The sequence below is a fragment of the Erythrolamprus reginae genome, chromosome 4 (genome assembly GCF_031021105.1).
Source record: "Erythrolamprus reginae isolate rEryReg1 chromosome 4, rEryReg1.hap1, whole genome shotgun sequence".
In the NCBI taxonomy this organism is placed as follows: Eukaryota; Metazoa; Chordata; class Lepidosauria; order Squamata; family Dipsadidae; genus Erythrolamprus; species Erythrolamprus reginae.
The window spans coordinates 98,450,504-98,475,992 of NC_091953.1; the positions used below are offsets into that span (position 1 = coordinate 98,450,504).

The window sequence follows — 25,489 nt, forward strand, 5'->3', positions numbered from 1 at the left end:
ATCCTGCAAATTTATATTTTTTAAAGCTATGTCACATTTTTCTTAAGGTGTGTCAGCCAGACCTGCACATAAGCACAGACGTTCCTCATTTACTCCTATTCCTGGTTTCCTGGTTTTCAGGGTTTTCCTAATTTTCAGGGCAGCTCATGTTATTCAAGAGCCTTTGCTGAAGGACTCTTGAAAACTTTCTAAATGTGGCACTGTTCTCTCTTTAACAATGCTTCCCATACTATATACTGGGATATCTTATGGGCACCTTTATTTTGCTATTTTTACACTCAGGAATACCAGGTATTTTGGCTGAAGAAAGGTCCTTTTGGTCAACAACAGAAGTTAAGAACAATGAGTTCACCAGAAGAAATTGAAAATATTCAAACATTGTTTAACTACCAGCATTCATTTATAACTTTCAAGGTAAAGTGGCTTAATATTTCTAAATATGAACTCTCAACTTTGAAACTACAAAACCGGATAGGACCGGATAGGAGTGGTTTGACAGTCATGTGACTGGGCAGGAGTGGCTTTGCAGTCGTGTGACTGGGTGGGGGTGGCTTCATGATCATTTGACTGGGTTAGAATGGCCAACTTGACTTCACTCACATCAAGGATTCTGGCCTCTCCTCACCTCAAAGTCCTCAATGAGATACAATTTCCCAATCTATTTACTATTACTGATTATTTTACTGAAAGAGTAGTAGATCCTTGGAACAAACTTCCAGCAGATGTGTTTGGTAAATCCACAGTAACTGAATTTAAACATGCCTGGGATAAACATATATCCATTCTAAGATACCGTAAATTACAGGGAATAGTATAAGGGCAGACTAGATGGACCATGAGGTCTTTTTCTGCCCTCAGTCTTCTATGTTTCTATGTTTCTAAAAGACTTTCCATTTCTCAGCTTCTTAATGGTTTAAAAAACTAAAAGCACCAAAAATTATATTGTAATCTTTTCTGTGCCTTTTGAACAGACTTGCTTCATTGGATATCCTTCTTCAAATATGCTCTTCTTTTGCCAATAAGAAATCAAAATTAAGTTTATACAATTTTATTATGCCATGATAATAATAAGGTAAATTCCTTAGTAGTTATTCATAATATCTTTTTTATTACCAAATGATTATAGGCTTATAGAGTTTCCATGTCGTAGGGACTAATGTTGATTTCCATGAATATATCTCCCAGCCAATTTATTAAATAATTAGTGACTGTATACTTTCCTGCATGCTTTAAATTTAATCTGGCAACAAAATCGATATCTGTCCTATATCTAATATTGCATCTAAGTAGGGATGGTTCCAAATTTTTTAATCACCAGTGCTGTGGGCATGGCTTATTTTCTGGTGTGGTTTGATGGTCATGTGATGTTAGGTGTGGCTTGATGGTCATGTGACTGGGTAGGAATGGTTTGACAGTCATGTGACTGGGCAGGAGTGGCTTTGCAGTCGTGTGACTGGGTGTGGGTGGCTTCATGATAATTTGACTGGGTTGGCATGGCCAACTTGACCTCATTCACATCAAGGATTAGGTTTAAGGTTAGGGTGCCTGGTCTCTCTCGCCTCAAAGTCCTCAATGAGATACAATTTCCCAATCTATTTACTACTACTGAACATCCAAAATATACTATTTAATTCCATATATATATGCCATGTATATTAAACACAGCACACACATGTGTTCTTTTCTGGTGGTTGAACACATAACCAGTCATGGTTCTAGAAGCCTTCAAGGCTGAAGTGGGGTCCAAATAAATACACCTGGTTTCCTCAGTTCGTGGAGAGCATCTTCTATCGCTATCTCCCCTGCCCGTCCCCATCTCCCTCTTTCTCTCCTTCCCCTCTTTTTTTTTTTTTTTTTTAAATTTTTTATTATTAAAATATAAACATATACATCGTATAATACAACATATGAGACATTACAAAACAAGAAACACACATTACGAAATAAAGAGAAAACAAAACAAATAAACAAAGATAAAAGTGTCGGCGAATAAACAGGGGAGCTGTATTGAAAACGAAAATTTGATCCAATTATGTTTGCTTAATACCATGTTTCGAATAGATTATCCAGAATGTTAAATGCCAGAATTGAAATAAACATATTGTAGAGAAATTAACAAATAATAATAAAATTTCATCTTTAAATATATATAAAGTCTCAAGTTATTCTATAAGATAATTAATTACTTTATACCAGATTTGTAACAGTTCAAGAATGTATTTTACTTTTCACTCTTAGAGCCTAATATTCTCGCTTTTGCTTCCTAGCCAATTATAGAAAGGGTCCCAACATTTGTTAAAAGTATCCAGCGATTCATTTCTAACTAATAAAGTCAATTTCGACATTTCTGCGCAGTATACTATTTTTTTAATTATTACTTCATTTGGGGGTAGCTCATCGTTTTTCCACCACTGCGCATAAGATAGTCTTGCTGCCGTTGTTATGTGAATGATTAAGTGAACTTGGGATTTCAATAGATTTTGTCTAATTATACCCAATAAAAAGCATTCAGGAGTTTTGTCTAGTGACAAATTTAAAATTTCATCGATCCAAATTCCAATCTTATTCCAGAATAATTTAGCCTTAGTACATTGCCACCATAGGTGGAAGTAAGTGCCCAATTCTTGTTGACATTTCCAGCAATTTGGTGAGAGTTTATTATTCAATTTGGTTAACTTAATTGGAGTAATATGCCATCGGTAAAACATTTTGACCAAATTTTCTTTATAGGAAGTGGCAATAGTCAATGTATAGTTCCTAGTCCAAAGTGATTGCCATTCCTCCTCTTTAATTTCATTTTTAAGGTCCAAATTCCATTTCTTGACATTAATTTTTGTGTTAAAGTTGTCCAATTCATTGTAATTTAAGTAACAGTAAAAAATTTTAATTAGCTTATCCTATACAAAGCTTATCTAACGGGGCATTTTTCCTTATCCCGAATTTTTTTTAATCTTTGTTAAGTTTAGATTGAATCTGGAGGTATTCCCACCATTCCACTTTTTGCCCCAGATTTTCAAGTTCTAGCCTTGTTTTGATTGCCCCATTTGGGTTTAGAATATCTTTATATCTTATTATGTTGTTTCTTTTGTGTAAATTAGGGTGTACATAGGCTTCTAGGGGGGCGTACCACATGGGAATTCCTTTGTAAAGTTTAGTTTTGATTTTTTTCCAGGTGTAGATAAGCGATTTCCTAATCAAGTGGTTGGAGAAGTATTTGTGGGTTATCGGCTTTTCGTCCCAAAGATAATAGTGCCACCCTGAATGGAGGTCGTGGCCTTCTAAGTTAAGAAGTCTAGTATTTGTTAGGCTCATCCAGTCTCTTGTCCATGCTAAGGATGCTTCCCCTCTTTCTCTGTGTCTATGGGAATACGTTCATAAATAAATTGAGCAAAGTCCAAATCTGTACAAGAAAGGAATATTTGTTTTATTCAGCACAGAAAGGATTTGACTCCACAAACTAATTGATCTCTACTTAATGCATTTTCTCTCTTGTTCAATAGCGGGTGGGGCTGGTTAACATGTGTAGGCCTGCCTGGTTTCTTCCTCAGTCAAAAACATAAATAGATTTTGGAACTGTTCGGATGTGAACTGAGTGAACTGCCCACGGCTTTTCTTCTTGCTCTCTGCTTTTTCTTAGATAATTTCAAGTGCTAGTGAACTGGGTGTCTTTGATCTCCTGAGGGAATCAGGGCAACCACTGTCATCCACAACTGTTGCTGAGCGGTTGAGCACCAGCCCCATTGGAATGCAGAGGCTGCTGGAGGCTTGTGTGGGATTAAAGCTCCTGACACTGGAATGGAAGGATGGCAAAGGTAATCCTGTGAGAAGCAGGAAGCAATTGGAATGGTTAACAATAACGGTGGGCAATACGTGACTGCACCTGTGGATGTTGACAGATCCAAGAGTTTGTAGAAGGTGTTTTTTTTTCAGAAATCATAGGCCAGAAAGCTGTTATGATGTGTAGTAACTTGGTTTGTGCATGCGTTTGTTAGCATCATACATAATGCTAACACTAATTTAATCAACAATATATATACATGTTTGTCAATAAAAACATAATTTAGAAATACTCCACTGGACAATAAGTGTTTTTTAACAATGCAACAGACCAAATGGAATTTCATATTGTGTGGAGCCTTCTTTGTTTGAAGGCAGTGTTTTCCAACCTTGGCAACTTGAAGAGATCTGGACTTCAACTCCCAGAATTCCCCAGCCAGTTGAAATCCAGATCTCTTCAAGTTGCCAAGGTTGGGAAACACTGTTTTAAGGATCAGTTTTATTACCCTAAAAAATCTGCATTATTTGCACCAGTGATTATATTATTATTATTTTCCCCCCTTGCATACAATTGTGTCTGCCTAGATCAGTAATGGCGAACTTTTTTTGGTTCATATGCAAAAAGTGTGTGTGTGCTAGCGCACACGCCTGTGCCCACACCCATTCCTTCACCCACATGCATGCATGCACATACACCCTGTGCTGCCCCTGTGCCACCAGACCTGATCCCTTCAGCTCTGTACCAGGGAGGGGCTATATGTTTTTTATGTCGTATCACCCTGGTATATTGAAGGAACGTCACAGCTCTTTTTTGCCTCTAGGCCCAACCCAGGGCCATTTCAAGGCAGTTAATTTATTCATAACCGACAACTATATTCTGTATGTATCACATGTTTTTTGCTGAATATTTTTAAAATTAAGGGAGACTAGGATGGCACCATTTCGGCCTTGTTCTGGCCTCATCAGCTAGTCAGAATAGATCATCTATCTATCATCTATCTATCTATTTAATCTACTGATACCTCAATTAATGTAATTTTTTTTGGTTTCCATTTTTATAAGTGACCAGTAGCCACTGCATTTTCCAATCTCACCGTATACTCGAGTCAATAAGTTTTCCCAGTTTTTGTGGCAAAAGTAGGTGCCTCGGCTTATAATCGGGTCGGCTTATACTCGAGTATATATGGGTATATACAATGATACCTGTAATTTTTGTTTCCTTTTTAGATCTTTATGAAAACACGGACTTTACCAATCTCTACCTGGTCAAATCCAGCCCAAAGTCTCAGTATTATTCCATGAAATTCTTTTCTGAGTCGTTGTATCCATCAATGCAATATTTGCCTGAGGCCGTGAGGTAAACAAATCCAGCAGGAGACTAATAAACTAGAATAAATAAAGAGCAGGAAAAGTCATCTTAATAATAATAATTAATAATAATAATAATAATAATAATAATAATAATAATAATAATAATAATAATAATAATTTATTAGATTTGTATGCCGCCCCTCTCCGAAGACTCGGGGCGGCTCACAACAACGATAAAAACAATATTATACTGGCACAAATCTAATATTAAAAAAACCCCTAAAAACCCTATCATAATTAAAAACCAAACAGCACATACATACCAAACATAAATTGTAATAAGCCTGGGGGAAAGGTGTCTCAAATCCCCCATGCCTGGCGGTATAAGTGGGTCTTAAGTAGTTTACAGAAGACAAGGAGGGTGGGAGCAGTTCTAATCTCCGGGGGGAGTTGATTCCAGAGGGTCGGGGCCGCCACAGAGAAGGCTCTTCCCCTGGGGCCCGCCAGACGACATTGTTTAGTCGACGGGACCCGGAGAAGGCCAACTCTGTGGGACCTTATCGGCCGCTGGGATTCGTGCAGTAGCAGAATTATTAGACCATTGTCCACAGTAAACTAAGGCATTTCACATTTTGGATGTTGAATGTGAGATTACCACATTTTCTTCCTTAATTGCAATGGCACTGGATCATCATCACTGAATTTACCCGTTGAAATCAAAGGATATTTTTTATTATTTCCCTTCTTTTAGAAAGTCAAGCAGTAGGACCATTTTCTGCCTATCTGGATTGTTTTAGAGATTATTTTCTCTAATTTCAAAACATGGAATGTACACTATTGTTGTAAGATTCTACATAAGCACATCCAAATCTTTAATCAAACCTCAATTAATTGGTGTTAATTATTCAATACCAGCATTAGCAGAATCAGATTGATCATGAATAATCTTATAAAAACTATAGTGAGCTCTATCTGATTATTCCTTGGGTGGGAGGCTGTCACAACTCCCAGATCTATAGAGAACAGTTACCCAAACAGTGAGAAAAAATGAAAATCTCAGAAGAGAATTGATAACATAACAATTTATTTTATAACAATTGCCAAAAAACTTCATGAGACAAACTGAAACAAAACGCAAACCCTAATTATAAAAATAAACATTTCAACTTATGCCATACAGTCATTTCATTAAAATGATTACCTGAGATTAAAGTTTATAAAGTTTCCAAATAAGAGAATTTACTGGTTTGAATGATATTTGAAGATATTTGCTATGGGATTTAACAAAAGTCAGAAGATAAACAATGAAAATACTGGTGTGTTTTAATAACTGGGGTTTTTTTACTTTTTAAAAATGATACTTTTCCATATTGGTTTTTTAACTTTGAGATTTCTCCAGATTTTTTATTGTTTATATATTTATTCTGTAGACAACTTTAACAAAAATAAATGAAAACAATAATTATTAGATGTCTGCCAATCAAAATAAAATTATTTTTTCCTTTTAAAAGTAATTTAGCTCATAAGAGACATGTTGAAGTTAAAGTAAAATGGAAAGCAGTAATTGAAAAGTAAAAAATTCAAAGGAAAAAAACAGCAGAAATCAGAATAAACATAAAACATTTTTGTGTGTTGCACAGTTCTTAAAATAGGAAAATGCCAACATATTCAAGTGCTGGCAACAATTACAACTGGAATTCACATCACTAAGTGATGTAATCATAAAGTGTGATTTCATGTCATCATGTTGCTTAGTAACTGCAATTCTAGTACTTTGAATTGCCATCATTATCTATGAGGACTGTGTAGATCATTAAGCAAAAGCCTCTTGTGATCGCGACTTCCAGCTTCATGCCACATTTCTCATTGACTTTACTTGTAGGAAGCTGACAGAAAACATCAGAAATCATGATCATTATGTAGATTAGACATTGTCTAGAACTCCAATGACCAATCATAAGTACCATTCATTCAATCCATACTTTGAATGTTCACTAAACAAATGGTCTTAACCTGAGGACTACTCCAAGTCCTCTAGTCCTTGTCAATTACTCCAATCTTCATCTTATTTGTTAGCTGCTAGAAGGTTGATCCTTGTTCACAACATAACCCTGATATTGGGAAAGATTGGAGGAAAAAAGGAGAAGGGGATGGCAAAGAATGAGATAGGTAGTGTCATTGACACAATGAATATGAGTTTGGATTAAGTCTCGGACAGAATGGAGGACATGAGACCAGTGTCCATGGGGTTGCAAAAAATCAGACAAAACCTAGTGATTGAATTTTGAACTAATCTGTCCAATGTAAATCTTAAGACAAAAAGTTTGGGTTTTTCCCCTACAAATCCATCAACAGTGCATTCATCATAAACCTTGAATTGGGAATGCCCCCAAATCTTTTAAACCAAAAATATTAAAATAATTTCTCCAAAAAATAAAATTAAAAAATAAAAACAAAAAACAAAAGATTTTTAACTGTGATTTCCTTTAAAAAGGAAGAAGTGTGGAAGTGAGCTGGTCTTTTTCTGTAAGACATTTAGGACATACTTCTGTGCAGAAGAAAATACCACAATTATTCACTTGGAATTTTAAAAACTTTTTAACATTCTTTTAGGGAAGGAAAAAAGCAGCTTCCAAAAATATATGGCTTTCCCTCAGACAACCCTTTTGAGGCTATTTCCAGGTAACATTTTAATATTTAGAGAATGGTCATGAAATAGAATATTTTTGTGGGCAACTAATCAATATGATTAATCTTAACATTGTCATTATTTTCTTTATCATATGTTCTTGACCCATCATTATCACCATATTCAATGGGATGGCCCATCTAATTAACCAGACATTTCTTTTTAATGTACAAAGCATGATTTGCAGTTAGAGTACCTATATGAGTTTGTTCTGTTTCAGGAACAAACATTGTCCACTAGGACTATTTCATGTTTCACACACAGATTTTTCCAAATGCTGATCAGCATCATCTAAATCAATGATGGCGAGCCTTTTTTTTCCTCGGGTGCCGAAGGAGCATGTGCGCGCACTATCACACAAGTTCACCCATAATTCAATGCCTAGGGAAGGTGAAAACCACTTCCCCCATACCCCCAGAGGCCCTCTGGAGGCCGGAAACATCATGTATCCAATTTCTGGTGGGCCCAGTAGGCTCGTGTTTTGCCTTTCCCAGGCTCTAAAGGCTTCTCTGAAGCCTTGGGAGGGTGAAACTGCCCTCTCCCATCCTCCCAGAGGCTCTCTGGAAGCCAAAAATGCCCTCCCAGAGCCTCTCTGTGAGCCAAAAATAAACTGGCTGGCTCACACATGCACATTGGAGCTGAGCTAGGGCAATGGCTCACGTGCCAGCAGATATGGCTCCGCATGCCATCTGTGGCACCCGTGCCATAGATTCACCATCACTGATCTAAGTGATGCCAGTATTCTCTCTAATGTGAGTTGTGCGCTGTAGCGCAGGAGATTTGATATGTCTGCCCACGAGTTTCCAATTCCAGCACGGAGGTCTGACCTCTGCGCTGGAATTGGCAATTAGAATAAGGTTACCAGACCTTGATCATTTGTGGCATGACTTTAAAACTGACTGGATTGGATTTCCACCCTCGAGAGAAAGAGAGAAAAGCCCAGCCGGCTAATTTCCCCTCTCCCTCCGACTCCAAAATGCGGCGTGATTTTAAAACTGACTGGATTGGATTTCCACCATGGGGAAGGAGCGGGGAAGAAAGAAAGAGAGAAAAGTATGGCTTTTTCTAATTGGATATTGTATTTTTTTTAATTCTCATTGAAGGCATTTGTAATTGCTTCTAAATGATGTTGGTTTTGCTTTTGCAAAAAAAAATAAATTAAAACAACCTCCTTAGGTGCAAGTCAGCTGAAAGTCCTAGAGAGACTGAAGGTAGATAATTCATTAACAATCAAGGCATGTCAAACTGATCTGTGTTTCCTGAACTAGATACTGGATATTGGATACTAGATGTAGAAGTTGTTTATGGTTATTCCCAGTTTCTGGAAGTATTGTATACAAGGTGGGAAGAAGTTCCTCTAAAGAGATGTCTCTTGTGGCTTGTACAGATATTTTAAAATGTGAAACATTTTCTAACAACCAAGATGGAAGGGACCTTGGATGTCTTCTAGTCCAACCCCCTGCTTAGGCAGAAAACCCTACAGACAAGTGGGTATCCAACATCTTCTTTAAAACTTCCAATGTTTGAGCCTTCACAACTTCTAGAGGCAAGTAGTTACATGGATTGATTGTTCTCACATTCACTCCTTGCTTCTAAGTTGCTTCTCTCCTTGATTAGTTTCCACCCACTGCTTCTTGTCCTACAGGTGCTCTGGAGAATAACTTGACTCCCCCTTCCTCGTGGCAGCCTCTTATTTACATTGTAAATAAGCTGTCTCAGACAGTTCTCTTAAATCAGAATTCTTATAAAATTGAACATTAAGTAATATCCTAATATACATTTCGAAACTTTGAACTAGAGGAATCAGCAAATCTATGATACTTTAGTGACTGGACAGATATTTAGCAAGATATTTAATAAATTCCACTGCTGGTTGGCATTTATAGCCAAAGAAATATGCAAACAATTGTAGCCTTCTGTTAAAATGAAGCCTTCTGTGAACATAATATACTAGTTGGGAGCAAATATACTTTTGTATTTCCACTCATAAATTAGTTTAATTAACAAAGAAGATAAAACACAAGGTTTTATCATGGTTAACATGGTTTCTTGATGGTAAAAGATATATTTAGGCAGGGGTCCCCAAACCTTTTACACAGGGGCCAGTTCACTGTCCCTCAGGCTATAAAAAAAACTATGAACAAATCCCTATGCACACTTCACATACATTATTTTAAAGTAAAAAGCAAAATTGGAATGTACTATTTAGAGGGGGGAAGAAGTCTGAAATTCATATATGTTTATGTTTTGTTTTTAATTTAATTTTGTTGTTTAATATTAGGATGTATTAATTTGTAAAATTGAATTACAGTTTTAGAACTATGTAGAATTACATAGGTAAAATTAATGGAAGATACATAGAATAAAAAAGGGGGTTATGATATGTATTGTGTGGTTTTATGAGTTTGCATTATGAATTTAAAATATACTTGGAAATGTAGAGGATTGATGAAAGTTAATAATAGTAAATGCTAAGTGCCTGAAAAGTAATTGAGCTTGGAAATATTGAATGAAATTATAGAAAAGTAAATATGGAAATGTATTAATTGATGCATTGGTGTTCAGATAGATTTTCATAGTATTGCATAGTATTACTAAATTACTATGATAAATATTTAAGAAATGAAGATTTTAAAGCATGGATTTATTAATAGTTGTGTTTTTAGTTTTGCTGGGTTTTTTAGTTTTAATAGTAATAGATTTTGGTTTTGTTTCATTATTAATTAATTTTAATAAAAAGAAGGGAATTTATATATATATATATATATATATATATGTTTTCGTAGATTTTCATGGGTATATGAATGTGTATGTAGATTGTTCTGAGTTCGGGTTTTGCCCCGTGTAATATTTTGAGTGTCTATGTGTCATTTTCATATTTACAGCAACACGAAGCTTAAAACTTCAGCCTGATGATGGTGAATGTGATTTCACCGAAACGTCGCATAGACACTCAAAATATTACACAGGGCAAAACCCGAACTCAGAACAATCTACATATATATATACAGTGATCCCCCGTTTATTGCGTCCCCAACCATTGCGAACAGGGTACTTCGCTATTTTTCAACCCGGAAGTCAAAAATACCATCTACGCATGCGTGCCGGGCACGCATGCGTAGATGGCAGCGGCTTCCCTGGGTCTTCCCCCTCTTGCTGGCGTCAGCGAGGAGTTTCCCCACCGCCCACGCAAACTCCTCGCTGCCGCTCGCCCGCCCTTCGCCTGCCCACGCCGTTCGCTCCCCCCTCTTGCTGTCGGGAGGGCGAGAAGCCCTCCCCAGCACCCGCTCGCCCGCCCTTCGCCCTGGCGGAGAAATTCCAGCCCCCACCTGGTCCCGCCCGCGGCTCGGCTTCCCTGGCTGCTGCTCCGGTCGCCCGATCGTCTCCTGCCTCCCGTGCCGATGTTCCCTGCCAAGCCTGGCTCGGATTCCCTGGCTGCTTGGCCGGGGGGGGGGGGGCTCGGCCGAAAGGAGCTGGAGACGCAGAGCTGAACACACCCCTTCATCCCCAAAGGCCGGCCTTTTTGTCTGGGAGGGAAGATGATGTGCCGGTGGCACAGGGGCGAGGAGCGGGAGGCAAATCGCTGCGTCTCCAGCCCCTTTTGGCCGAGCCCCCCCCCTCCGGCCAAGCAGCCAGGGAAGCCGAACTGGGCTTGGCGGGGAACATCGGCACGGGAGGCAGCTTCTGCCGGACATGGGCAATGGGCGGGACAGAGAAGCGGGGAGAATCAGGAGGCTCCTTTGGCAGCTGGGGGCTGCCTGGCTTTGTTGTTTTGGCTGCAGCGGGTGCCAGGCAGCCTCCAGCCGCCAAAGGAACCTCCTGATTCTTCCCGCTTCTCTGTCCCGCCCATTGCCCGTGTCCGGCAGAAGCTGCTGCCTTATTGCTCTTTGCCGGCGGGATGCAAAGTGCTGGGGTGGGAGGGTGTCCTGACAGCCCCCCCACCCATATGCTTCGCCTCCCGCCGGGCAAGAGCGCTCGGGTGGCAACTTCTTCTAGATACGGGCGATGTCCACGCTCTCTCTCGGCGCTTTCCAGCCGAGTCGGGGAGCGAGTTCGCTCCCGGACTCAGCACGAAAGCCCCGAGAGACAGCGCCAAGGAACGGGCCTGTCCACGCTGTCTCTCGGCGCTTTCCAGCTGAGTCGGGGAGCGAGTTCGCTCCCGGACTCAGCACGAAAGCCCCGAGAGACAGCGCCAAGGAACGGGCCTGTCCACGCTGTCTCTCGGCGCTTTCCAGCCGAGTCGGGGAGCGAGTTTGCTCCCGGACTCAGCACGAAAGCCCCGAGAGACAGCGCCAAGGAACGGGCCTGTCCACGCTGTCTCTCGGCGCTTTCCAGCTGAGTCGGGGAGCGAGTTCGCTCCCGGACTCAGCACGAAAGCCCCGAGAGACAGCGCCAAGGAACGGGCCTGTCCACGCTGTCTCTCGGCGCTTTCCAGCTGAGTCGGGGAGCGAGTTCGCTCCCGAACTCAGCACGAAAGCGCCGAGAGACAGCGCCCCCCGGACCCCCAACCCGGGTTTGGGGGGCTGCTAGGAAGCCCCCCTTGCCGGCGGCAAACAGCCGCGCCGCCCCCAATCTTCGGCTCCTCGCTAGCGCTGTGGGAGTAAAAACACCGTCTGCACATGCGCAGATGGTGTTTTTACTTCCGCATCGCTACTTCGCGAAAACCCGCTCGTTGCGGGGGCTCCTGGAACGGAACCATCGCAACGAGCGGGGGATCACTGTATATATTTATTTATTTATTTATTTATTTATTTATTTATTTATTTATTTATTTATTTATTTATTTATTTATTTATTCATTTTAGACTTCTATGTTGCCCAGTCCCAAAGGGACTGCCGCTCATACACTACACTATTCCGCCCACACCCAAAAAAGGGAACACTGAGTGATGCTGTAAAAAAGAATCCCTTTAATTCAAACATAGATATGTAAATACAATAGCAATTTATAAAGTTATATTTAGAGATGTTTATTCCAATTCTAGATCAAAGGAAGAGTTACAAACCTTCTCCAATTGCATGTATGAGCTCTGGCCTCTAGTAGGAAGAGAAGTGCTTTCTGCCTTTGACCTGTCCCAGTTCCAACTCATTTGCGATCTGGGCGGTAAGTACAGCCAGCACTTTGCCATCTTCTTCACATGTTGGGCTGGATGGCTTTTTAGCTTCTCTTACAAAACTTTTCATCTGCATTTGAAAAAGGAGAAATCTTTAGGAGATCAAAAAAACAAAAAAAACCAGTTTGGGATGTCCATAGCAGATGTTGAGAAATAGTCCTGTTTTAAAGATGATTACTGACACTCTGAACTGAAATGGTATAACAGTCAGTGGCTAAATTGGCAGAGGTGTTTGAAAGGATGAGATGCTTCTGAAAAGAAAACAGTCATCTCCTTCTCCCCCTTTTCAGTGCAGAACTAAGATAGGAAGGAACTGAAATCAGAGAATGGCAGGCGGTTGAGTAAAGGACCCTTAAACTGAATTTGCTTGGGGACATTTGGGGGATGAAAGAGTTCATGACTGAAGATGAGGTGGGATTTGGTGCCTGTTAAATGGCTCAATTATGAGGCAGGATGGATAAATAGGTGCTTATTGATACAGTAACACTAGTAGTAAACAAAAGGAAATAAGAATGGGGAATGATGGCTCCAACTGGCTTATATATATGGAGTGTGGCAGCCAATCCCAGGATTTGAAACTCCCACTGAAAATTCAGCCAATAGGGGCCGACCCAGTTGTAGCCAGGACATAATACCCCTCCTCACCTGGCAAGTACACACATAGTAATCAAGATAAGATGGCCATTTGTGCGGCCTTCCAGAGTAGCGCAGTTCCTCAAAGGCAACTACCAGAGCAGGTAGGGCAGGTGAGATGGCTGTCGATTGGAGCTCCCTGACTGGGGAAAGAGTTGGAGGAGACTGGTGCGATGTTTGTAGAGGCATGGAGCTCAATGATGTCCCAGTGGTGGGTCGAGATGATGCCGACGGTTGGGAATCCCATAAGGGTGCCTTCAGAGCCAGCGTAGGCACTGGCAACAGGCTAGATGGCTCACAATGTGCTCTGGCTTTTGTTGGTGCATCCACCCAAGTTCTCCTGGTATGCCAGCTGCAGCCCTACCTGGACAGGGAGTCTCTACTCACAGTCACTCATGCCCTTATCACCTTGAGGTTTGACTAGTTCGATGTTCTCTACATTGGGCTGCCTTTGAAGAGTGTTCAGAGACTACCAATCATGCAAAATGCAGCCGTGTGAATGGTCATGGGCCTCCTAAGGTACACCCATGTTTCTCCAGCACTCCGTGGGCTGCATCGGCTTCCAATTGGTTTCCAAATGCAATTCAAAGTATTGGTTATATCTATTAAGACCTACATGGCATCGGATCAGATTACTTATTGGACCACCTTCAGTGATATAAGCCCTAGTCCACTGGCCATGTCCCACAGAGTGGGCCTTCTCTGGGTCCCGACAACTAGGCAATGTCCTTTGGCGGAGCCTAGGGGAAGAGCCTTCTCTGTGGGAGCCTTGGCCCTCTGGAATCAGAGATTCATACTGCCCCCATCTCCCTTGCCTTCTGCAAGAACATGAAGACCCATTCGTACTGATAGGCTTTGGGCCACTGGATAATTAGCCCCTGGCTGATGCATGGAATGCATGCTTGATCATATGAATGAGAGTGATTGATTTTTAATGAATTTGAGTTTTAGACTAGTTAATTTGTATTAATGTTGGATTTAGGATATTGTTAATGGGTTGTTTTTTTTAATATGCTGTAAGCCGCCCCAAGTCCTCAAAGAGGGGCGGCAAATAAATCCAATAAATAAATGAATTAATTAATGAATAAATAAATAAATGTTTACAATAACTACAACCATACAATTCAACATGGAAAAAAAGACCACTACACTCCCTCTACCCTCAACACCACAAGGTCAGCATAGGGCAGAAGGATCAATCAGAGAAAAAAATGACATCTACACAATCATCCTCAGTAACATAGTTATCTCTTGAGGAGATGATGATTAAAATGCAGGTATTGATATATAGGAATTACAAAGCAATGACCAGGAATATGGGAGAAATGAGGTAAGACATTAAAAGGATCGATGAAAGGGTATGCAGCTTGGATGAAAAGATGGAATCCATATAAGAAATTCTAAACAAAACAAAGGATAAAGACCATTGAGGAGAAAACTGACAAAATAGAAACTAAGCTCCAACAGACATAAACCCAAATGAAGTAAACTAAATGCGACTTAGAGGAAGCCATCCACAATCTCGAATTAGAGAAAGCAGCATTTTTTAAAAGATTTCAAAATGTACCCGCATCAAAAGAAGAAAATCTCCCAGAAACAATGGCAGAAACCATTGCAAGTATTATAAACTCGACACCTCAAAGAGCACTCAAGGAATTGGATGAAATCTACAGAGTTTACACCAGCTATGCTTATAGAAACACACTGCTGAGAGAGGTTCATGTCCGGTTCTCTAAAAAGATAGCGAGTGACAAAGTTTACAATTTAGCAAGGAACAATGCAATCACATATAAAGAGCTTATCATCTTGAAGCAAATTCCAAGAAGTGTAAGGGAATAGTGGCGACCCTACACTTTCTTACCTCTAAACTAAATAGACATAGAGGGCCATTTCAATGGTTAATACCCAAAGGCTTGATAATTACTTTTATGGAAAGAAAATATAGAATTAGCAGAACAAAAGAAGTCAAGGAATTTTTGAGGAAAACATTAAGAGGGCAGAGGAGCAAGGTGGTGAAGAAGTAGAAGAAACAGAAAGCAGAGAGGACATAAGTTCTGAAGAAAACCTTATTGATAATAAGACCAAGGAAAGACAAGATTATAATGACAAAAAAGGAGCTACAACCAGATCGCAATTAGTTGCCAAAGGACAGAAATGAAAAAGACTTACAAATAAAAGCAATAAAGGATAATGTAAGATTATTATCAATAAACATAAATGGTTTAAACTACCCTAAGAAAAGAAAAATAATATTTCATAAACTATTAAAGAAAGACCACAATATCACCTGTATCCAAGAAACCCACATTAAAAAATTCCATCACCATATTCTGGAAAATGTTTTTTCACTTCAGCTTCAGTAAAAAAAGAAAAAGAGGGGAATAGCCACTTATATTAAAGTACAATTAAATCCAAAACTCTTATTTCCAGATGAGGAGGGCTAAATTTTAATCATACAAATAAATGGAGGTATTAAATCACTGAAATCTTGCATGCCCAAGTGTCCTCTCGTGAGATTTTGCCCCTCATCCAGGTTGGGATCCAATACTGGTGGACATGTTCTGAAGCAAGAGGTTATTATTAGAAAGTACATAATTGGCTACAAGATATCAAAGGAAGGGCAATAGAATATACTCCAAAATTCTTTTTACTTGGAATAATAAGAAAACAACACCCCAAAAACATTCAATATTTAATATTACATATAAGAACAGCGGCAAGAATCACTTATGCACAATATTGGAAGGACAATCAAATGCTACCCGATAATGTACTAATGGATAACATTTATAAATGTGCCAAAATGGACATGCTTTATAAATATAAGAAACAATGTATGAACTTTATCAACAAAAAGATGTATGAAAACAGGTGTAGATCTGTGTTATAATATAATGGTGTTTAAAATTGAAATTATAATATAATATATAGAGGTTTAAAATTGAAAAACAATAAAAAATTATAAAAATAAGAAAATTGAAAACAAATTGACTCAATCTCTTTTTCCCTATTAATATTTGTTTTCCATGATATGTAAAGCAAATTTGAAAGACACTTGCCACATTTTTGAAATTGTTAAATTCCAATTAATCTGATATGCAGTTGTAGAGAAATAATAGTCTGGTAGCTTCAGGGGGAAAAGCTGGACATGTACAAAATTTTGTTTTGCCGTTATTTAATTACACTTTGTTTGTATTTAAGGAGGCACTGGTGGCTTAGCTAAGGGATTAATTTCACTCTACCCAAAATGCACTATGACCATTTTTGACCTCCCTGAAGTAGTGGAAGCCTCCAAGAACCATTGTTTGTCTTCAGAAGAGACCAAAATCACTTTCCATGCAGGTAAAAGATGCAATGATCCTTGCGGGTTGAACTCATGTCTTGCTAAGCACAAGAAGCTTTCATAGGCAGACTGGATTCTGTGTTTTTTAAAGGGAGAACAGATTATTGGAAGACATGGTACTCAATGAGATTTTACTTTTGTAGGTGATTTTTTAAAAGATCCCTTTCCCAAAGCGGACTTGTACATTTTTGCCAGGATTCTTCATGACTGGACAGAGGAAAGATGTTTGCAGCTGCTACATAAAGTGTATCAGGCCTGCAAACCTGGTAGGTGTTCTTTAATTATATGTAGCACTTACCCTCGCAAGGGTCACTGAAGTCTGGGTTCTCCTATCCCGCTTTGTATGGCTGTCAGTTCATCCTGCTCCTTCTCTGATACACCTGTACTTTCCAGGGCCATGCCTTCTCTCAGCAGGCAGGTCTTACAATGGGGTGGTAATCAGTTGGCTGATTAGAGCTTCTTCCTATTATTCGCTCTTCCTTCTCTTTTGAACAGCCCACTGGGTGCTCCTTCCATGGCCTCTGCTCCGTCCTTGTTTCCTCTACTTGTCTCCTTTCACTCAAACTCTTCTCTTTCTCAGGCTTGCATCACAGATGTCTATCCTACCCTCTTCTATCAGGCTTGGCCTACAAAAGCCTCTGCTATCCTATCCCTTTGTTTCTCTCAGGCTTTCCCCATAAAAGTGATTGCTGAATTTTTACAAAAGAATCCAGACAAGATGTTTGGGCAAAGAGAATGGAAAAGTTTTATTCTCTTTGTGTATTTAAATGTTTTTGGCCAAAGGCATTGTTGACCCCCCTCATGAGGCAACATCCTACAAAAGCGAGATGCTTGTTAATATACCTTGATTATAAAGTAACCCTCCCCTTCCTTGTCAGCTATTCTGACAAGGTGGGTAACAAACTACAGAGGCTAAAACAGAGGAGGCCTTAGGTAACTGATAGATTTAATACGGAATGCATGCCAGCCAGGCAGGTACAGGCTTAGAGAGAACATTCAAATACATACAGAGTTATATAGCACCGCAGGCTGAGGCAGGAACCAATCAATACACAGTAACTTTCCCGCTTACAAAGTAACTATGGAAAGCGCCCTATCAGAACCTTGGATAGGGACGCCAATCGCACGGCTCTAACCGGCCGGCTGTTTCTAAGCAAACACAGCACTCCTAACCCCTTGATTGACACATACATAGTCCTCTAAATATGCCGGTTTGTAGCGCACTCTCTCAGAGCGCCGAAGCATGACCGCCGGCTCTAAAACCTTTCCCAAATTAGGTTCTTGTACTCCCTCTTCAGTATCCGGAAATGCCTCACCCCTCAATGACTCCGTGGAGGCGTTTTCCCCCAAAATCCTTCCGGGCAACAATAACTCACTGTGAGCAGATTCTGTCTGCCCAGGATCCCTTTCTCCTCGGAGGTCGCCCGCCCTGTCAATTCGGATCTGGTCCAAATGCCTCTTCCAAATCCTACCATCCAATAGTTCGATTTCGAAAGACCGAGGCCCCAGTTCCCTGCTTACTCTTCCTTTTTCCCAACTTCGTCCCCCAGAGTATGAGCGAACGAAAACGGCATTTCCTACCCTTACCTGTCTGGCCAGGGTTACTGGCCACTGGACAGTTTGGGAATACCACGGGTGCAGTCTGTCTAAGATGATTCGGAGCTTGCGACCCATCAATAATTCAGCCGGGGTTTTGCCCGTGGCCACACAGGGGGTGGAATGTTGCGCTAGCAACAAATCTGCTAACCTTTCCTGCCAAGAACCTTGCGGCATCCTTTTTAGGGCGTCTTTTGCAGACCGAACTGCCCATTCCGCCTGGCCATTACTAGTCGGATGCCACGGCGAGCTCAACGCATGTCTGATGCCAGCAGATGCCAAGAATGACTCAAACTGCACTGCTGTAAACTGTGGACCGTTGTCTGAGATGAGGAGGTCGGGGAATCCATGCGTAGCAAATAAGGTCATTAGAGCATCTATGATTGCCTGAGCACAGGTAGACCTAAGCTGGACGACCTCCACCCATTTCGAATGGGCATCCACGATTATTAGGAAGGTCTGTCCCATAAAGGGACCGGCTAAATCAATGTGTATGCGAGCCCAAGGTCCTGCTGGTGGTTCCCAAACCAGCGGCTCAGCCCGGGGAGGGAAAGGACGACTTTCTTGGCACGCAGCACAACCTGCCACCCTCAGCTCTACCGCCTTGTCCACTCCTGGCCACCAAACATAGTCACGAGCTAAGCTCTTCGTGCGCACTATGCCCGGGTGACCCCTGTGCAATAGTGCCAACACCTGGCTGCGCAAGGTTTCTGGAACCACCACCCTGCTGCCTCGCAGCACCACCCCCTTCTCTGCAGAGAGCTCCGATTGGCATCTAAAAAATGGAACAAATATGTCTGCGGGGGCTGCAGATGGCCATCCCCTTAACACCCATTGCCTCACTTGGGATAGTATAGCATCCCGTCCAGTTACTCCAGCTACCTCGGTTGCAGAAATAGGGATAGCACTCTCAGATAGCGCGAACACAGAGCACGCCGGAGCGGGGTCGACTAGAACATCTGGCAGCGGACATCTGCTCAGGGCATCAGCGTGTGCTATGTGGCGTCCTGGCTTATAGGTCAGTGTGTAATTGTAATTCGCTAAACAGACGATCCAGCGTGACATTCTGGGTGATAGGACCACTGGACTTTGACGGTTGCCAGACAAAAGCCCCAGCAATGGTTGGTGGTCAGTAACCAGCTCGAAATGCCGGCCATATAGGTAATCGTGGAACCGCTTGACCCCTGCAATGAGTGCCAGTGCCTCCTTGTCTATATGCCCATAATTCCTCTCCGCCCTTGCCAACGTGCGAGAGAAAAATGCCAGAGGGGCTTCAGTTCCATTGGGCAGTCTGTGGCTGAGAACAGCGCCCACCCCGTGCTGTGAAGCGTCACAGGTCAATACTAAAGGTAATCCCGGTGAGTATTGGGCCAGCACATTGTTGGACAATAGTATTGCTTTGACCCCGTTGAATGCCAGTTCCTCCCTGTCCCCCCAGTGCCAGTTTGAATGCTTGTCCAAAAGACGGTGCAATGGTTCGGCCACCGAAGCTTTATGCGGAATAAAAACCGTGTAAAAATTTAAGAGTCCTAAAAAGGCTTGCAGCTCTGCCTTGGATTGTGGCCTGGGGGCGTCCCTAATCGCCCGTGTCTTCTCAGGGGTAGGGTGAATTCCCTCTCCATCCACAATAAAACCCAGGAATTCCACCCTCGGGACTCCGAAGACACACTTCTTTTCCTTCAGTTTAAGTCCCGCGTCCCTAAACTTGGACAAAACCATCCTTACTCGTGCCATCAACTCGTCTGTGGAACTCCCCGACACCAGGACATCGTCAAAATATGGCACAGTTCCTTCGAGCCCATATAGCAACCTTTCCATCAGCCGCCCCGAGTTTTCGGAGAGGGGCGGCATATAAATCCAATAAATGAAATAAATGAAATGAAATCAGGCCCTGGAATATCCCTGGGGCAATGGAGACCCCAAATTGTAAACGGTGACACTTGAAGACCCCCCGGTGGGTGATGATTGACTGCGCTTCCGCAGCTAGGGGGTCGACGGGGAGCTGCTGATAAGCCTGAGAGAGATCAAGCTTCGCGAACACCCGACCCTTTCCCAGGGTATGCAGCAGCTGTTGCACCACTGGCAGCGGATATGAGTGATGTGCCAATGCTTTGTTAATGGAACATTTGTAGTCCCCACACAGCCTAATTCCCCCATCCCCCTTAAAAGCAATAACCACCGGGGTTTCCCATTTGGCCTGATCCACCGGCTCTAGCACCCCCTGGGCAATTAGCCTATCCAGCTCCTCATCCACTTTCGGCCGAAGAGGAATGGGCACCCGGCGGGCTTTTAAACGAACCGCCGGTACTTGTGGATTTAACCCAAATGAAATCGGGGTTCCCGTATAACAGCCCAACTGGCCATCAAATACTGTCGGAAATTCCTGTGCTAGAACCTCAAACCTCCCCATATCACTGACAGCATTTACCCCAATGACAGAGAGTCCCAATGCCTTGAACCAGTCCAATCCTAAAAGGTTAGAGAACGGCCCATTAATTACAATCAGAGGCAATTTGCCCACAAAAGTTTTGAAACGGACTGGAAAACGACCCTCCCCCAGGACAGGAATTGGTGCCCCTTGGTAGTCCTTCAGTTGCACAGCACATGGAAACAGGCGACCTCTGCTGATAGTTGGGAAACAGCGCTTCAATGTTGCCCACGAAACTAGGGAGTGAGCAAATCCAGTGTCCACTTGCATTGGGCACCTCGAGCTTCCCAACTGGACCTCCAACGAAATCTTCTCCGCCGAATTAGATATCTCCTTTACAAAAGTGGTAGCCAAACGTGGCCGGCTATAGATAGCGTTGCAATCCTCCCGCCGGTTTGGAGGGAATTTCCTCTGCCATCGGGGAGTGAAACTTTGGGGCTCTCGTTGCTCCCGGGTCGTGGCTGTGGAAACTCTGCGAGAACGGCAGACCCTGGAAAGGTGCCCCTTGGCACCGCAGTGCCAACACACTGAATCACGGGAAGGGCAGGAGGACCTCAGATGATTACCCCCACACCCCCGACAAGGTGACTGGGGCGGCCGGGGTCGTGTGGAAGGAGCATCTCGGTTCCTATTCACTGCCAATTTGCACACCTCCTCCTCCTCTGCCCCAAGAATGCCTTCCTCTTCAGGAAGAACGGCGGCCTTATCCATGGAAACAGCACTCTTGTGGGTGACATTCACGGCGCTGTCCATGGCTGCAAGCGACTGCGTTGACAGCTCAAACGCACGAGCCTCCGCTAGCGCCGCTTGGAATGTCAGATCCCTAATGGCCAGGAGACGCCGCTTAAGACGACCATCTCTCACCCCAATTACAAGCCTGTCAAGGAGGTAATCGTTCAGGTCAGCGAATTCGCAATACAATGCCGCTCGGCGAAGGGCGGCCACATAGTCGTTTATAGATTCCCCCTCGGCTTGGTTCCGCTGATAAAATTTATAGCGCCGTGCACACCGTGAGGGAGCTGGGGCATAATGGTCCTGCAATGTTTTTAAAAAGTCATCCCACGAAACGTCGTGGATCGAAGTAGGGGCAAACAATGCGCGGGCAGTTTCAAACATCTCGGGGCCACAAAACCCCAGGAAATACGATCTTTTCCTATCCCCGGAAATCTCCGTGTACCCATTGGAGATTAAGAAGCAATCGAAACGGGCGACATAGGAGTCCCACATCTCCCCTTGGGGATTGAAGGGGGCGAAAGTAAGCTGCACTGACATCTTCACTTACTTACAGAGTCCAAGCATAGAATTCTCCGAAGAAATGGCTAGAATCCTCGTCGCCAGTAAAACAGAGGAGGCCTTAGGTAACTGATAGATTTAATATGGAATGCATGCCAGCCAGGCAGGTACAGGCTTAGAGAGAACATTCAAATACATACAGAGTTATATAGCACTGCAGGCTGAGGCAGGAACCAATCAATACACAGTAACTTTCCCGCTTACAAAGTAACTATGGAAAGCGCCCTATCAGAACCTTGGATAGGGACGCCAATCGCACGGCTCTAACCGGCCGGCTGTTTCTAAGCAAACACAGCAGAGACATTCCTTTCCATAGTGTTACATTTTCATCTAACGCTATGAATTTCGATGAGTTTAAAGAAACAAAAGTTATCTTCAAAAGGAGTCAGCATTCAAACGTTACTTAGCTACATTTCTAATTGTAACAGCCTCTCAAGGCTGCAATATGTTCTCACATTCTCACAAAACAACATCTCAGCATTTTCTGATGGGCTTGAATTCCATCCCAATTTAGTTTACAGAGACAAAACTTAAACTCTTTTTAGATTCTGCTTTCAAAAGCTTCTCTTATCCTCTTTTTCCTCTGTCTCCGCCACTTGCTCCCAAGCCCTCCTTTTATTCCCTCCTCCACCCAGTTACACACAGAAAGTTAAATCTGGTAAGGAACTCACAAAGTTCATACATGGCTCACATTTTGAACTCCCCTAAATTTAGTGTCATTTCTGCATCCAGTGCTCCTGGGCCTTCAACTAGCATCTTAGCATATTTTATTCAGCTGCAATACTGAAAAAATGTGGGTCCAGAGTGATTCTTCCAGCTATATCTTCTTTTTCTTGGAGGTTGAAAGATGGTTCAAAAAATATCTGTGAATTTATGTCTAATCCATCGCAAACCCAGGGACAACATTCCTCCAGGCCTTCCTGTCCATTAAATCTTACATTGACTGTTTCAGCCAGCTCATTTTCTATCATCCCCTTCTTTTGCCTTCAATCCTTACCAGCATTAGGGTGTTCTTCTCATTAGGTGGCCAATGTATTTGGGTTTCATCTTCAAGATCTGGCCTTCTAAAGAGAAGTCAGGGTTGATCTCTTCTAAGACTGTCCGGTTTGATCATCTTGCAGTCCAAGGGATTTGTAGGAGTCTCCTCCAGCACCATAGTTCAAAGGCTTGATTCTTTGGTGCTCAGCCTTCCTTATGGACCATCTTTCATAGTTATACATTGCAATTGTCAAGCACCAAAAGTTTTGTCTCTGTAAAAAGGACGTATGGCTAAAGCCTTTTATGGCTAAAGCCTGAGGCAATACGTCCCCCTTTGGTTCTTGTTCAAGCCCCCCCCTTCTATTTGCTGCTTGTCCAACCACCCATTCCTATTTCTCCCTCAATACGTTCCTTTTTGGTGCTTGTCCAAGCCCCCCTTCTATTTCTCCCTCTATACGTCCCCTTTTACCTTTTAGAGCTTGTCCAACCACCCATTCCTATTTCTCCCTCTATATGTCCACTTTCTCTGCCTCTCCCCACCCTCCATTCGCCTTGCTTCTAAAGTTTTGGATTTTGCTAATGGGTTTACATGCACTATTTGCTTTTACATTGATTCCTATGGGAAAAATTGCTTCTTCTTATGAACTTTTCTACTTATGAACCTGCTCACGGAACGAATTAAGTTCGTAAGTAGAGGTACCACTGCATATGCTTAATACAGTTATTGGCATTTAAATGGAACATTGAAATATTGAATTAACTACTCTAAAACAAACATGTACAGTAGTATCTCTAGATACGAGCTGCTCCACATGCGAGTATTCCAAGTTATGAGCTGAGACGCAAGTAAAATTTCTGTTCGACACCTGAGCTCAAATTCGGGATACAAGCCGATAGTCCACTAGGTGGCGCAAGAATTCCATTTTTTCCAGTTATCTCGGCACGAAAAGCCAAATCTAAATGCATTCGTTCGAGATACGAATTGATTGACATACGAGGTCGGCTCTGGCATGAATTAAATTCGTATGTCGAGGTACCACTGTATATCAATGCTAAGATTATATAATTTTGATTAATGTTGTTGTTTGTATCAAAAACAATTATACCCAGAAGTCACAATGTTCATGCATTGATATTGATGTATATTTAAAAATAAAAATAAAATTAAAAATTACTTGGAAAACTGACAGCCAGAGTTTGAAACCCGAGTGTCACACAATGGTGTGAGCTCCTGTTACTTGCTCCAGCTCCTGCCAACCCAGCAGTTCAAAAGCATGCAAATGCAACTGGGTAATTAGATACCACATCAATGGGAATGTAACAGCATTATTTGCAGTTGGCCATTTGACCATGGAAGTATCTTTCCACAATGCTGGTTTCCTTGGCTAGGAAACAGATGAATACCACTCCAGAATCAAACATAACTGGACACGGGGAACCTTTACCTTTATAATATAATGTAATGAAACACAAACAGAATTTTAGCAAGGAAAAGCTTTACATGGTCTAGAAAAAAACTGAGGAAAGCCTTGGAGACCACTGTACTTAAAATATCTGCAAATTGACAACCTATCCAAGAAGAACAATAACAACAACAAATTGGTTTGTATTGTCTGTTGGCAAGAATAAATATAACATATTTGAAAGAAAGATTCATAACATAAAATTTGGGTATTTTCAAAATATTATGTAATATTCATTGGGATGTTGAAATAAGTATTATAGCAGTATTTTCTCATCTCCAAATATATATTTTGAAATATATTTCAAAACAGGTGGTGGTGTCCTAATATTGGAAATGTTCCTTGATGAAGATAGAAGAGGGTCATTAGCAGCCCACATGTATTCCCTGATAATGTTGCTCTACACTGAAGGGAGAGAACGATCACCATCTGAGTTTAATGTGCTTCTTCGCAAAGCTGGTTTCCAAGAAGTTGAGTGGAAGAAAAGAAACCACTTTCAAATTATTCTAGGGAAAAAATAATGTTGCCCTTCCTGTTAAATATTTAAGACAAAATTGCAGACTCAAAGTCTTGGTTAATTACAGATATATTATATTCTTTTTCCATCTCTACATATTAAATAGCTGGTCCTTTTTGTAGTATTCCTTGTGTAGGTCAAAGTCCATGTGGTTGGGCATGCACAGATATGGCCAGAAGCCGCACATGGGTACTTAGTTAACATTATGCTAGCATGAGCTTTTTGCACAGGCTTTGCAGTACAGGTAGGCCTGGATTTTTAGGCTTCCTGATTGGCCTTATTTTCACCAAATCATTATGTATCTTATTTTTACTTTAGCTATATCAATAGCAGGCTGTTGTTTTATT

The 25,489-nt window shown here is 41.8% G+C and overlaps 1 protein-coding gene across 1 annotated transcript; it reads left to right on the forward strand.

The window, feature by feature from the left end:
- Positions 1 to 327: 327 nt before the first annotated feature.
- Positions 328 to 25,146, forward strand: LOC139167362 (acetylserotonin O-methyltransferase-like). Its single transcript, XM_070751831.1, has 8 exons — positions 328 to 414; positions 3,638 to 3,812; positions 5,005 to 5,134; positions 7,702 to 7,770; positions 12,763 to 12,881; positions 16,726 to 16,866; positions 17,011 to 17,133; positions 24,938 to 25,146. The coding sequence occupies exons 1-8, from the start codon at positions 343 to 345 to the stop codon at positions 25,144 to 25,146; spliced, it is 1,038 nt and encodes a 345-aa protein (XP_070607932.1). The 5' UTR covers positions 328 to 342.
- Positions 25,147 to 25,489: the final 343 nt, after the last annotated feature.

Excerpts from the sequence above, each read along its gene's own strand:
- LOC139167362 (XM_070751831.1), top strand. The coding sequence starts at position 343 with ATGAGTTCACCAGAAGAAATTGAAAATATTCAAACATTGTTTAACTAC. Across the intron at positions 7,771-12,762 it reads CCTTTTGAGGCTATTTCCAG|ATCAAAGGAAGAGTTACAAA; the intron begins GTAACATTTTAA and ends TTCCAATTCTAG. Across the intron at positions 17,134-24,937 it reads GTATCAGGCCTGCAAACCTG|GTGGTGGTGTCCTAATATTG; the intron begins GTAGGTGTTCTT and ends ATTTCAAAACAG.